We start from the raw sequence: 13285 nt of genomic DNA, 5'->3' as shown, positions 1-13285 counted from the left end.
AAGTTGTGACTTAGAATTTGTTGAGGGCCATCAAAAGAATGGAGAGTAAATTTGTCCTACAACTTAATCCAGGACACAGAGTTAAAATCAGATGATTATTATCCATACTGCTGCATATTGGAAACATAGTTGGTGGAGTCTCTGGAGGGGGTAAAAAAAAAAACAACTACATTTTTAGATTGGGAATCTGAAATTGCACAGTGCTCCGTCTTTGTCCTTTTTGGTTTTTATTCATGTTTCTCATTTTGTATGATCATGCACCCTCCAAACCCTTGAGTTTGTGTGGCGAGAAAAGGGAGAATACAGTTCCTGATGTGTCTTTTTAAGCAGAGGGTGAATAGGGTGATGTGCTAATTATGCATGGATGCTGTCTGATAACTAACCTGCAGGCAGCCGCCAGCTTTCCTCTGACCTGCCCTTTTTTTTTTTAATCTGTGCAAGGGCACCATTTGTATTCATTTTATAAATTGGGGCTTGCAGTGCACCGGCTGACAAGCTGGCATTGTTTATACAGGGACTATGAATATTAATATGAATCCTTCAGTGGTGTGGAGCTGTCATTGTGTAGGATATGCCATACGCCAAGGGTCAGACAGGGAGTAAAAACACTTCAGCAGACAGATGGAGGTTATCGATGATATCATGCTTAAGAGGGGACAGTGTACACAGGAGGCCTTTCAACATAGGGAAGACAATAAACTGGATGTGGAGGGAATAATAAACAATTTGACTATACAATCATATCATAATAACAAAACACTAAGGATATAAGGGTGTTTTTATTACTGTCACTATTTCCATGACTTAAAACAAACACATGTCTATATTATGGATATCATAGTGTCTAGAGAATCACACAAACTGGAGCAGGTTGGATGTAGATTTGTAACTGAGTATTGGGGAGAGATTCCTGATGTTTAGTACACACAGCATACTGTATACTGTATGTACACTTGCTCCCTTGTTAGCTCTGTCCTTTGTCCCTGTAGAAGACATCCTGGATGAGGTGTCAGGGTTGACAGTGGAGAGCCCAGATGAGAGTTTGGAGGAAGGGCCTCGGCTGACCCCGCAGAGCCCCGGAGATCCTCAGGAAGACAAAACCTGCACAGGGACTGGACAGAAGGTAGGATATGGCACGTAAAGGCACAACATATGTATACAGACTACGCCAGACATACCGACACATTCATACAATGCAACAGAGCAGGGGATCAGCAGTCTGGTCGCACAAAGGTTGGGGTATCGCACACACCCTGTCCGATGTATTGTTGCAGACAGAAACTGGCAGCTTTGGTATTTGTTGGTGTGTGACTGGTCAGAGAGACACCTGTGGCGCAGTGCCGGCGTTTGAAGTGGCTCAGTGGCTGCATTGTTGTGTTGCCACCTCACTTGTTACTGGCAGTGTGGGTTCACTTCTGATCTCGGATCTGTCAGAAAAGGAAACGCTGATACAGCTTATCAACAATCCCGTACATTCTGGATGTATGTTTAAATGAATGCAGAGAGTCCATGTGTTTGTGTGTTATGTTTGTGTGTAAGATGTAGGCGAAAACATACTGCCTTTGAACTCCAAGTCCAACTAACTCATGCAGTACGTTTGTAATGTCTGTCGAATCCTATAACATACTGTATTTGAACCTCATCATATTCTTACTTTAATAACAGATTCGTTTTGATACATTGCTGACAACATTGCATGACTGTGGTGCGTTCAATAGCCATAGTGTGTGAACCTGTCAGTCGTAGCACATGAACAGATGTGTGCGCTGGATGTGTGAGCGCTCTGGAGCACAGAGACGACACACAGACCGACAGGTGAGTGAAAGAGTGAGTGAACAGCATCATTTTTCTAATTAAGATTATGTCTGGTCTGATCAGGGTTGGCGCAGTGATTGCTGGGACACGCCGCGCGCCAGCCGGTCTCCCTTGGTTACGGTTGTCACTTCCATTACCATGGCGATTGTCTGATAACCAGTAACCACCGGAAACATTTTTTCTTTTTTTCCTTTTTTTTTTTTTGTACCTCTCTGTCGATAGCCAGACGTGAACAAAAGATGAGGAAAGGGAAGGGGCAGCGCTGTGTTCTCTCTTTTGATATGTGTCAGTGAGCTTCAGTTTCGAGGGAGAACTAATGTGCGAGGTCAGAGCCGGCTCTGGTCTAGACTCCATCCTGTTGGACAGTGGTGGTTCTGTGACTCCAATGTGCCATTATTAGTTGGAAGGAAAGTATGAGAAGATGAGAGAAGCACCGACGGATCGGGTTGCCAGGATGTGCTGGATAGCGATGAGAGGCCTGCTTAAGTCTGTTTCAGTGCACAAGATGTGAGGGGGAGGAGGGAAACCATTTTAAACTTTACAAAACAGTTTGGACTTCAGCACAGTCAGCACAAAATGAACACCATGTTTGTTCATCAGCCAGTAGACTAGCTGATGAGGTGTAGATCCCACATCTGAAATCATACAGTCCCTTTGGAGACACAATAACGACAAGAAGGTTGCTTACCCTTGTCAGTAATGTTGTCCCTTGGCGATTAATGCTTAGCTTGTGCTTTTTGGGTTATTATCAGAGGCTGCTTCATGTAAATATAGAAGGAAAAACAAAGCCCTGCAAGTGAGGCGATATAGGCAAAAACAGAAGCTCTGTAAGTCTATGATCTTCATCTCACCTTTCAGTCTCACGCCCCCTACTCCAGTCTAACATGTGCTGTCTGATTTCTGTCCTAATTTCCATCTGCTGTCTGTTTTCGCCTCCTTTATTCATCCTCCGTTTTCTCTACCCCTGTTTTTCCTTTGGTTTTTTGGGATTTATTGCCATATATTTTGTCTCCATGGTTCAGAGCAACAATGTGACCACGTCCTCAGACGCGACAGCTCAGTGTTTTTCCTCTTTGTCCTTTCCGATCATCCTGTCTCCTTATCTGCCGTCCTTTGTTTTGGATGCTTTTTTCTTTTTCTTTTTTCATGTCCTTCCAGTTTCCTTCTGACTTCCTGTCCTTCCTTACCCTCCTCCTCACTAACCCCCTGCTGTTCATTATCATAAACAACATGAGGCTGCTGTTGGCTCTCAAACTGTTTCTGCTCCTTTAGCTCTCCGGTCGGCTATGAGCCCCGACCTGAGCGTGAAGCACTTGGAAGCTTCCTCTGTCAACAAAGACAATCCAAACTTGCCACAGAATCCCAGGGAGCTTCCAAAACCATGTAATTTCTGTTTTAAAAAAAATGTAAAAAACCTTTTTTCCCCCCTCCATGTTGATTACGCCTTTGTTTCCCTCGCTCTCCTCATTGGAAAGAAGCGTTGAGGATCACGTCTTACCTCATTTCACCCGGAGCCTGCGGTTACACGTGGCAAGACTGAGGAAAAAGAGGAAAAGTGGGACAATTTTAATTATCCCCACATTCTAATTACTTCATTCTCCAGTGTTTCACATCATTTAGTGGAGATAAATGAGTGTCTGGCTAGCCGGAGGAAACAGGGAGGTTCATTATTTTAGACAAAGCACAGAGCCACCTCCTCAATATGATAAACCAACCAGAGAATAAAACAATGATTGCTCAGGATAAAACAGCGATAATAGAGATGACTGTGATTGCTAGTGTTCTCCGAGGTGTAGTCAGCATCACTGACTAGTGCTTGTTATAATTTACAAACCTCTATCAGTTTGGCTTAGGGGCATTTGAAATGGAAAATACATTATTCAGTATCTGAAGGGTGGTCGTGGGGGGGCAGTTTTCATCAAGGTTTGTTTTGATTGACTCCTGATGGTGTTATTCTGGTTAAATAGCTCTTTGCGTTCAATGTAGTTAAATTAAATGCATGTATTGTTTAATGCAGTTACTGACTACTAAGAGTCGATAAATAAAAAGTGCTGTATATCTTTAGCCTTAAAATAATCATCTTTAAATGACAAGGCTTAAACAGGCCTTACAGCTTTGTCCCAGTTGTTGCTGTAATTTTACAGTCTTCCACTGGAGGGAGCTCTGTGCTGATTAATGAAGCCAGCAACACAACAATAATGTGTCTAATACTAAGCATGCAGCCAACAACCGATCTGTTTCAAACTTAATCAACTATCATTTTCAGTACTGATTGGAATATTTCATTACTCAATCATTTCTTGATTGTATTCCTTGTGTAATCTATGATAATATGATACAGATTAAACACACAAGACTGAATCTTCTTCTGTCCTGTTATTAAGTAGTAACCAGTCCTTTTAAGGAAAGAAAGAAAAATGCCTTGCACTTGACATCCGCTTTATCCTCATAACTTCCCGGAGTTGTAGGAAGAAGCTTGGAGTCCACAACTCGGCTGCTTCAGAGTCTAAATGTTCAAACATAGATTTGTGAACACTGATGTCATAACATCATCATCCTTTCAATTCAGATTAAATGATTAAAGTCGCTCTCGCTGGCCTGCTCCCTCTGTCATGACGTATATCCCATCATTCCTCATAGGGATTTATGGATTTGCATGTTTCCCTCATTTCAGATGAAACTGAACTTTAAGACTCTCCCCTCCCCTCCCTTCCTGTCCCCTTCCCTCCCCCCCTCTGTGATCGCTGACATGGACAAGTACATGCCTGTTCTTTCTAAGAAACAATGTCCAAGGTGGGATTAGAGGCATGCCTTCAAAAGTGCTGTACTTGTGTATTCCTATTACATGTGTCTACTGACAAATGTCATAATGCATGATACCGATGTGTGCATAAACGTGTGTGTGATGTGTTTTCAGTATGCCAAGTATGTGGATATGTGTAATCTCTGTTTATCCTGGCTCTCACTGTGCATGGTTGCAGCTGGTGGGTGTGAGAGCAGGTTTGAGCTTGCCTCCACGCCCCTCCCTCATGCTGCACTTCTCTCCCTCTCTGTTCTGAAGGGCGGGTCGGGGATGTGGTACATTTTGTAAAAAGGTGAGGATTTATTTTCTGGGGTTTAGCAAATGCATGTATTGGACCTACTAGGAAAAAAAAAGGTATTGCTGTCTGGGCTCTCTTTTATTCCGCCTGCCTCTAGTTGTTTGTTTATGTATTCTTTGCTAAGCTGTTAGCTTGTTTTCACACGTCTGAGGTCAGTGTTGTGTACTGTGTGTGTGCGTGTGTTTGCAGTAGGTCAGTGAGTGTGCACATGTGCTCATTTGCTGCTAATTGATTTAGTAATTAACAAAGAAGAAGGTTCCTTTTTTATCAGACTTCATCAGATCATTAAAACCACACTTTGATTTAATAGAAGGTTAAGTATCCTTCTTGAAGATAAAGATCAGTTTTAACTAAGATTTTAATCATAATTAAAAAAAACAAAAAGTATATCAACTGCTATTCATGCTCAGTGGGTGAAGAAAAACCTCAACCCTTTTATATTCAACATCCGTAACATTTTTTATTTTTATCTCTGCTGTCAGATGTGCAAATCAATCGGGATTAAGGCGCGGTCTTACTCCTGAATGGATTACATAACTCCTGTTTCTCAGGAATGACGAGTGTGTAGCAGGTGTGGTATCCACCTGGACTAACAAGGGTCTAGATTGAAGCAATTATGTGATTGAGAAACTTGACACTCTGGTCAGACCTGATTCAAATATCATTTGTAGAATTTACTTCAAGCTGCTTTGATAACCATAATAAGATTATTAGTGTATCAGGGCATTTCTCATTTTGCTCGGTGTGTTTTTAATTCAAATTAGTGTCCAGATTTGTTGCCTTTTAATCTTGGCAATCTTTCTGAAACATTATATTGCACTGTTAGCACAGAGTTAAAGCTTAGGGCATTGCAGAGACTCGTTTTGGAAACATGAGACTGAGCTCAAATACGCAATGATTACCTTTGTGTTATAAGGCTGCTGTCCTCCTCAAGTGTGGTGACATAAGTCTCTCTCAGCTGCGATGAGAGAGAGAGAGAGAGAGAGAGAGGAGAGAGAGAGAGAGAGAGAAGCTAGATGCCTGTTGTCTTTTCCTGTTGGGAGTGTTTGGCTCTCACCACCCACTGCTTCCTCACCTTCCATTCTCCCCTCCTTCCTTTTCTCCTCCCTTCTTTTCTTCCATCTCTCACGAGGATGTGATGTTTGATCTTGTTTTTCTTAATGTTGTATTCTACGCTGCTGCTGCTGCTGCTGCTTTCAAACACCTGGACAGAAGTGAGACAGGCAACAAGGACAGAGACAGAGAGAAGAAGAGAGAGTATAAACGGGGAGTTGACAGAGGAGCAGGCACAGGCAGTCGGGGGGGGGGGTTGAGAGAGAGAGAGAGGGAGAGAGAGACTGATTGGATAGACGCTGTAGGATAAGGTGACATGAGAGCGCTGTTGTTTATTGCAATCTGTTCAATTCAATCTGTGTAATGACCTATTTGTTCAGCAGTGAGTGCAGTGTGAGTGTTAAATAGCAGGCATTTACTTCTCAACTTTAGGTCAGTTTGGGTGGACAAGTTAAAACTCCACACATCCGGCACAGGTCGTAGATTTTTGATAGGAAGGCTAAAAAAAAAAAACGAAGCCTTCAGGCGCCGAGTGGCTCGGAGGAATGGGAGATACCTGGACTGGAAAAAGCTGGACAGGAAACGGACACCTGACCTCTTATTGAACTCTGTTTGACCTGTCGGCATGTCAGCCTTTAGGAGGAGCAGGAACTGCAAGCGCTCGACCGAATCCATCTATGATATGTTACAGCTGGTGAGCCGTGCAGTCTGGTGTGTGTGTGTGTGTGTGTGAGAGAGACTGTGTGAGTATATAATGGCTTGTGTTTTGGATTTGGACCTACAGAGGTCAGTGATTATGTCATGGTACCATGCTGAGGGTAGAGGTTCAGTTCCCAGTGGAGCAACACATTCGAACAATTTCACGTGATTTACATGAACTGCAGCTTTCAGATCTCACCGTATCATATCACTCTGTTTTATATTTGAATGGAATAAAAAACCCAAAAACATTACTTGTTAACCAACCATCACTGTGCTACAAGATTCAGTGCTGCAAAAAAAGAATCTAACAATAGCCTCAGTTGTTTAGATGCAGTTTTTGACACATGTACCAACATTTTCTGTATTAATATGATTGGTTCATTAGGCTAATGTCTCTTCTCTTTGCTGCTTAATTAATGGCGATGGCGAGGCGTTATGCAGCCAATCTTCTCCATTCCATCCCTCTGCCTCCATCTCCCGCTGTCATCTTCCTCTGCTCCATCTGTCACTAATTCCTCTGGCTGTCAAGGGCAAGACCTCGCTTATAAGTGGCAAGACTATTAATGTCGTTGCCCTGTTGTTGTTTTGTGTGTTAAGATATACAGTGGCACGATAACAGTGTTGAGCATTTGATACTTGATATGTTTGAATATTAACCACAAGGTCAATTATACATTATGTGTGTGTCTCTTTAAGTGAGAACAATTTGAGGAGATAATAGATACTTTGAATGTTCCAACATGACTAGCCCTCTGTAAGTGAAGCTCACAATGCAGCATTGATGACTTAGACTTTAGCAAGGAAATGATCAGATAGGTGTATAATTTTATTAGCATTACATTCTGTTTTGGTTTATTGTGTGGTAGCTCTTGTGGTTTCCTTTTAAGGAATGTCAATATCAGCATGTGTGTGTTTGTGTGTCTGTGTGTGTGTGTGCGTGGATCCAGCAGAGTTGCGAAACTGGTTTGAATACCACAATGGAAATTGTGTTTGTCGTTGCTGCAGCTCGACAGGAGACGAGCCGTGGAATCAGCAAAGACAAGCCATGTCTCCAGTTTAACCAGCTGTCTGTAAATCAGTCAGTGGGAACCGCACAAGCAGGCGCAGTGTGTTATCACAGATTACAATTAATGAACACTTTCACTGACCACACACACACACACACACACACACACACACACACACACACACACACACACACACACAGATGAGGGATGTTTGTGTTGAAAAACATCTGCAGAAGTCACTTCTATGAATAACACTGATGACTTCAGGGTTGAATTAGAAGTATTAATCCCATCAAACTAAATGATGGCTGAAAATTGGATTGCTCCTGCTCTTGTGTTTGATGCATCAAGTGCTGCAAGCCAAAATCTGTATATATGAAGAAGAATCTCACTGCAATAATTCACTGTGCCTAGTCTTGTGCTTTTTCAGTGCTGCAGAGTCTGAAATACCTCACAGGAAAAGAAACTCCAAAATGTCTCGCTCTATTGAATCATGTTGCTCCTCATTTCTTCAAATGTTTATTTTGTGAATGACGGTTAAATTCATGGCTCGGATAGTTATGAGTGTTGTAAAGGCGAGGATTGGGTGTGTAGCGTTGGTCTTGACAGGAGTAACATTAAATGAGACATGGAGCATAAATCACCTGCAGTTACTGTTTGGTGTGTGGGCTGAGCTCATTCATTCCACCACATTTAAAGGAGATTCTTTCTTTTTCTCCTAATTTGTCTTTTAATTTTAATCCATTAGTCCTGACTGAGCAAGGAAAGTAAAAAGATATACATCTCTTAGACCTCACACTCCTAGCAACAGCCTGTCTGGACTTGGCCAGCAAACAATCCCATCAAACCACAGATTCACCAATGATGGATGTAAATCAAGAGATGGTGGCTTTTTTATCATAGGAAGTAAATAATGAGGTTGTGTTTGCAGACATAGGAAAGATTAACAATAGTTTTCAGTACTGAAGGAATAATAGGCTGTATTACTCATACTTTAACACATCCTGCCTCTCAATTCTGATGATTCTTCTGTGTCACCTTCTCTCTGTTTTTCTATCTCCGGTGCCTACACACATGTCGTGTTCACCTTCACAGCCTTGGGATGATGAAAGACTATGAAAGATGTGGACAGAACCTTTTTGATCCTCACTATTTATGCTCCTGTGTGGGTTCCAATGTGTAATTCTCAAACTGCTGTTGCACAGCAGTACCTTGGATGATTCCTTTGAGCCTTTTCCAGAAATTGTTGAGCCTCACTTTGAAAAGCCCAGTTTCTTATGAATCTCGACTCATGATCGCTGAATATGCACTGTATGACCTGAACTAATATTGGTCTGTGCAGCCAGAGAGAGTTGGAGGAGAAGAGCCCCTATTCAATTTTTTTTTTTTTTTTTACATTAGGCTTTCGACCAGTTTGCCTTGGCAGGTCTGCTCATGCTTGGTATTTTTGATACCAGAGGTGTAGGTGGGTGTTGTTATGGCAGGTTTTGCAAGAATGTACTGTATTTATTGTTGGTGGTGCATATTTTCCAGTTTGTAGTATGAGCAGTATAAGTGTGTGTGTGTGCGCAATATCCTTGTTTTGCATTTTACTCATCTGCACAAACCTACATCTAATAAATGATTTTTATCAAGGAGCTTGTCTGTTATTCTTACAGTAGCTCTTCAGAGGACAGATACTTTTTAACATGTCAAAAACACGCTAATAGCAGCAGCCTTCACCGGCATAAAATGATTCCTAAAAATGTGTTCAATATGACATTTCCTGTTTCTTTTTGTCTCTGTCTGTTCAGAGCACGGAGCAGGTCACTGCTTTCTGCCGCAGTCTCCATGACATGAATCCCCTGGAGTGCCCTATGTCATGCTCCTCATCGTCATCTTCATCATCCCTCTCGCCGAGCCCCGTGTCAGCTTTGCCGCCCACAGCAGGAACTGCCACTCAGAGGCAGCTCTCCCACGCGGACAAGCTTCGCAAGGTCATCAATGAACTTGTAGACACAGAGAAGACTTACGTCAAAGTGAGTACAAACTCTCTGCAGGGTTTGATTTATAGAAGGCAATCCTTTAATTGATACCTACTGAGTCAGCCGTGCGTGTACGTATCTGTTGGATGATAATGGACGCACAATTGCACACAAACTGTTCCAGTAAAACCACACTCAGCTATTGTTGTTGGGTTTGTCATAATCATCGTAACAGCTATGCAGAATGTCGACATGCTTTTCCTGTCATGGACTGATATGTTCGTACCTGTTCGAGCTGATTTTCTTTCTGTGATGTAAAATTCTCAGTAATCACCCCACATTAACCAGCCTTCACATCAAGAGAAGCCCCGACATGCCCTGCCTCATTCCTTCTTGAACCTCTCATCACAGCTGTTGTTCATCTTCCTTGTCTTTTTTTCAGGACCTGAGCTGCCTGATAGAATGCTACTTGACACCTTTGCAGAAGGAGAGCTTCCTCACACAGGATGAGGTACTTTCCACATGATCTATATAATCTGAGAATAAAAAAAAAAAAAATTGTATTTGAATTGTTGTAGATATACATAACCCAAGCATTGAGAATGCTCTTAAGGTAATAGCAGTGTCAGAATGATGCTCCGTGTTTGTTGCAGCTGGACGTTTTGTTCGGTAACCTCGCGGAGATGGTGGAGTTCCAGGTGGAGTTTCTCCGGACACTGGAAGATGGAATCAGACTGGTGCCAGATCTGGACAGACTGGAAAGGGTGGAGCAATTTAAGGTAAAGGAAGGTCGATTCCTTGAACTACACTCATCATTATTTACTTACTTCCACTAGGTGTTTAGGATCTGTGTAGAAGTGGCTTTTACTTGATATTTCCCAATATATGGCTTATGGTTTTATTTCAGTTGTGCAGACATGTGTTTGCTCTGACTTCTTCTGTCCAGGGTCGGCAGTAAAAATGATGAATTTCCCCATATTCACATTTCCCTCACTGCTTTGGCCCACCCAAACAAAACACTTTATTCACTTTGACTCTAAATGGATCAAACATGATTGAGACATTTTCTTATTTGCCCAACTGCTACACAAAAATCAAATTCCCTCGATTGAAAGCAAAGAGGCTGCGGTTGCGATAGCTTGACAATCTCATCTGTCTCCACAGAAAGTGCTGTTCTCCCTGGGTGGTTCATTTCTGTATTATGCCGATCGCTTCAAGATCTACAGCGCCTTCTGCGCCAGTCACACCAAGGTGCCAAAGGTCCTGGCTAAAGGTAAAAACATGCAGACTCTCTTGACTGGCATCAAGCAAGCAGCCAACATAGTTTATTGCTCTGTGCTGTCAGTGGCATTTGATAGCTAAGGGGCAAGTGTAGTAGAGGAAGCATGTTGTTTTTAGTCATATGCCTTGCAGTGCAGAAGACAAGCTGCAACTGGAATCAGCACATGATGAGGCAGCGTGTGTGATCGTGCTGTCCAGAGACATTTGAAAGTACAGTAGAGCGCTGCATTTTTTTTTTTTTCGTTTGATAGTTTTTATCTTCTGTGCAGGAGCAGTGGCTTATCTTTCTGTTGCAGTTGTCTGTATTTCCTTGCACCACTGTAGAGAAAGAATGAAAACTCAGATTTCTGCCCCTCCAGCAAAGACCGACCCAGATTTCAAGGCTTTCCTGGCTGAGAGAAACCCCAGACAGCAACATTCATCCACTCTGGAGTCTTACCTAATCAAACCCATCCAGAGGGTCCTGAAGTACCCGCTGCTGCTGAAGGAGCTCTATTCTCTCACTGACCCGGACAGTGAGGAACACTACCACCTGGATGGTAAGTCTTTAAAAATTGTGGAACTAATAATTACCAAGGATACAAGAACCTGTGGTTGCTATGATTTGGAGATGATGAGTGTTTGTCCCATTCAGTTGCAATGAAGGCCATGAACAAGGTTGCGAGTCACATCAACGAGATGCAAAAGCTTCACGAGGAGTACGGAGCTGTTTTCGACCAGCTCATCAATGAACAGACCGCAGACAAAAAAGAGGTGAATATGTTTGTTCAAGGTGATCCATCGCGAATCCAATAAACTATCCACTGACTAAAATGAACATTTTGCAATCTGTTTTATTGCTTCTCTTCCTCTCAGGTGGCTGACCTCTCAATGGGGGATCTTTTGCTACATTCTACAGTGGTGTGGATCAACCCGCCAGCCTCACTGGTCAAGAGCAAAAAGGACCCAGATTTGGCTGCTTTTGGTAAAGATGAATGTGTTTTCAGATTAATTTAGTGGAACTGATTCTGGCTTTTATTGGCTTCCTTTATACAGACATTTCTTTTAGATTGGATTGTACATTCACACCAGTCTTTATTCACAAATGTTAAATTGAATTTTCTAAATGAACATAGCTACATCCACTCCCAATCACATTCAGCGGCCTTGGAGTATATCCTAATATAGTGATAAACCTTACCTAAGCTTCTTAAAGGTAGAATTAATTGCTTTGCTGTTGGGTTTGGTTGCATTCTAGCTGATATTGTCAACTCCATCTCCACAGACATTTCTCAATGTCAGTGTTTGTCAGTATGAATATTTGTTTGTGAAATGCTTTTTTCTATGCACAGAATTGATCAAAATGTTTATGTAGCTTTGAAAAATCCTGTCACATCTGCAGGATTTTAGATGGACACATGATCTGTAAAGCACTAAAGCGGTGTGGGATGTTTTTGTCATCGTTAGATGAGTAAACAAATATTTTTTTATACGATTTCCCGTAGATATGCAGTGACACTTTTCTCAGCAGTTCTTCTGTGTGCTTGAAATTTCTGTGCTCTAAATAAACTATATAAGCAAATCTTGACACTTCCTGGCACACGGTACTTAGCTGCATCTCGCACAATGCTGTCATGCATAGTGTGATGCTGGGTGCTATTTTAGAAGGAGAAGAAATGGACGAGGTAAAAGGAAAACCCAGTCGGGCATATTACATAAGGAGCATGCAGCATGCCATCCTCACACTGATGGGATCAAATGAAATTCTCACACACTCAGAAGTGCCCTCTGTCGCCAACATTTCACTCGGCTCAGACATTTTTGGCAATAAATATTACATCCACATGGTGTGGGAGTTCCCGGACAAGGTGATCATGAGGGAACATGGTTGCTTTGTGCATGCGATGTCGTGACTTTGGTCCATTTTCGTCTTTTGTCCTGCCAGTAGTTTGGGTTCTATTTTTCCTGGAAAGGCTGTAACTAAAAGCATCCATTGACGTGCTGCACTAAGCTGTCACTGCTGTTAATTTTGGTCATGAAATGTCTTTTTGATATATGCGATAAAAGAATGCAGACCCTCCTAATGGTTTCTTTCATTTCCCTCTTCATCTCTCCCTTGCCCTCCATTTAGTGTTCAAAACGGCAGTTGTATTTGTCTACAAAGACTGCTCCAAGCACAGGAAAAAAATGGTAAGTTCTATTTTTCTCATTTTCTGCTGATTAATTCCAGTGTGACACGCACTTTGTTGGAGGGTGTACTGTGCAGATTTGGGAATGTTTCCTTTTGAAATGCTTTTTTTTTTTTTTTTAACTTGTATAGCACATTGAGACCACAAAGAAATTAAGGTTAATGTTCTGCATCATGGGACAATGGACTGAGTTA

General features: G+C 42.1%; 1 protein-coding gene and 1 long non-coding RNA gene across 5 annotated transcripts in view; one reads left to right on the top strand and one right to left on the bottom strand.

The window, feature by feature from the left end:
* LOC130182387 (rho guanine nucleotide exchange factor TIAM1-like) overlaps positions 1-13285 on the top strand; it is a 54967-nt gene that overhangs the window by 37270 nt on the left and 4412 nt on the right. Inside the window, exons 1-10 of one of the 4 annotated variants that reach the window (XM_056397282.1) lie at positions 6537-6663; positions 9080-9143; positions 9472-9696; positions 10085-10153; positions 10296-10421; positions 10807-10915; positions 11283-11462; positions 11558-11676; positions 11779-11887; positions 13034-13092. In XM_056397282.1, coding sequence (XP_056253257.1) covers positions 9514-9696; positions 10085-10153; positions 10296-10421; positions 10807-10915; positions 11283-11462; positions 11558-11676; positions 11779-11887; positions 13034-13092 — 954 coding nt within the window. In that variant the 5' untranslated portion in view covers positions 6537-6663; positions 9080-9143; positions 9472-9513. Of the gene's footprint in view, positions 1-989; positions 1124-4882; positions 4911-6269; positions 6664-9079; positions 9144-9471; positions 9697-10084; positions 10154-10295; positions 10422-10806; positions 10916-11282; positions 11463-11557; positions 11677-11778; positions 11888-13033; positions 13093-13285 lie in introns of those variants that run through there. The other 3 variants (XM_056397280.1, XM_056397283.1, XM_056397281.1) reach the window with 3 other exon arrangements.
* On the bottom strand, positions 975-6209 carry LOC130182389 (uncharacterized). The gene is made up of 4 exons (XR_008829707.1): positions 5992-6209; positions 5819-5874; positions 3314-3351; positions 975-1112 (listed from the first exon to the last, which is right to left on the bottom strand). It is a non-coding gene; the product is annotated as an uncharacterized LOC130182389 (long non-coding RNA).

The sequence above is a fragment of the Seriola aureovittata genome, chromosome 15 (genome assembly GCF_021018895.1).
Source record: "Seriola aureovittata isolate HTS-2021-v1 ecotype China chromosome 15, ASM2101889v1, whole genome shotgun sequence".
Lineage (NCBI taxonomy): Eukaryota > Metazoa > Chordata > Actinopteri > Carangiformes > Carangidae > Seriola > Seriola aureovittata.
Note: the sequence above shows the minus strand (reverse complement) of the source record. Positions and strands in the feature narration are given on the sequence as shown.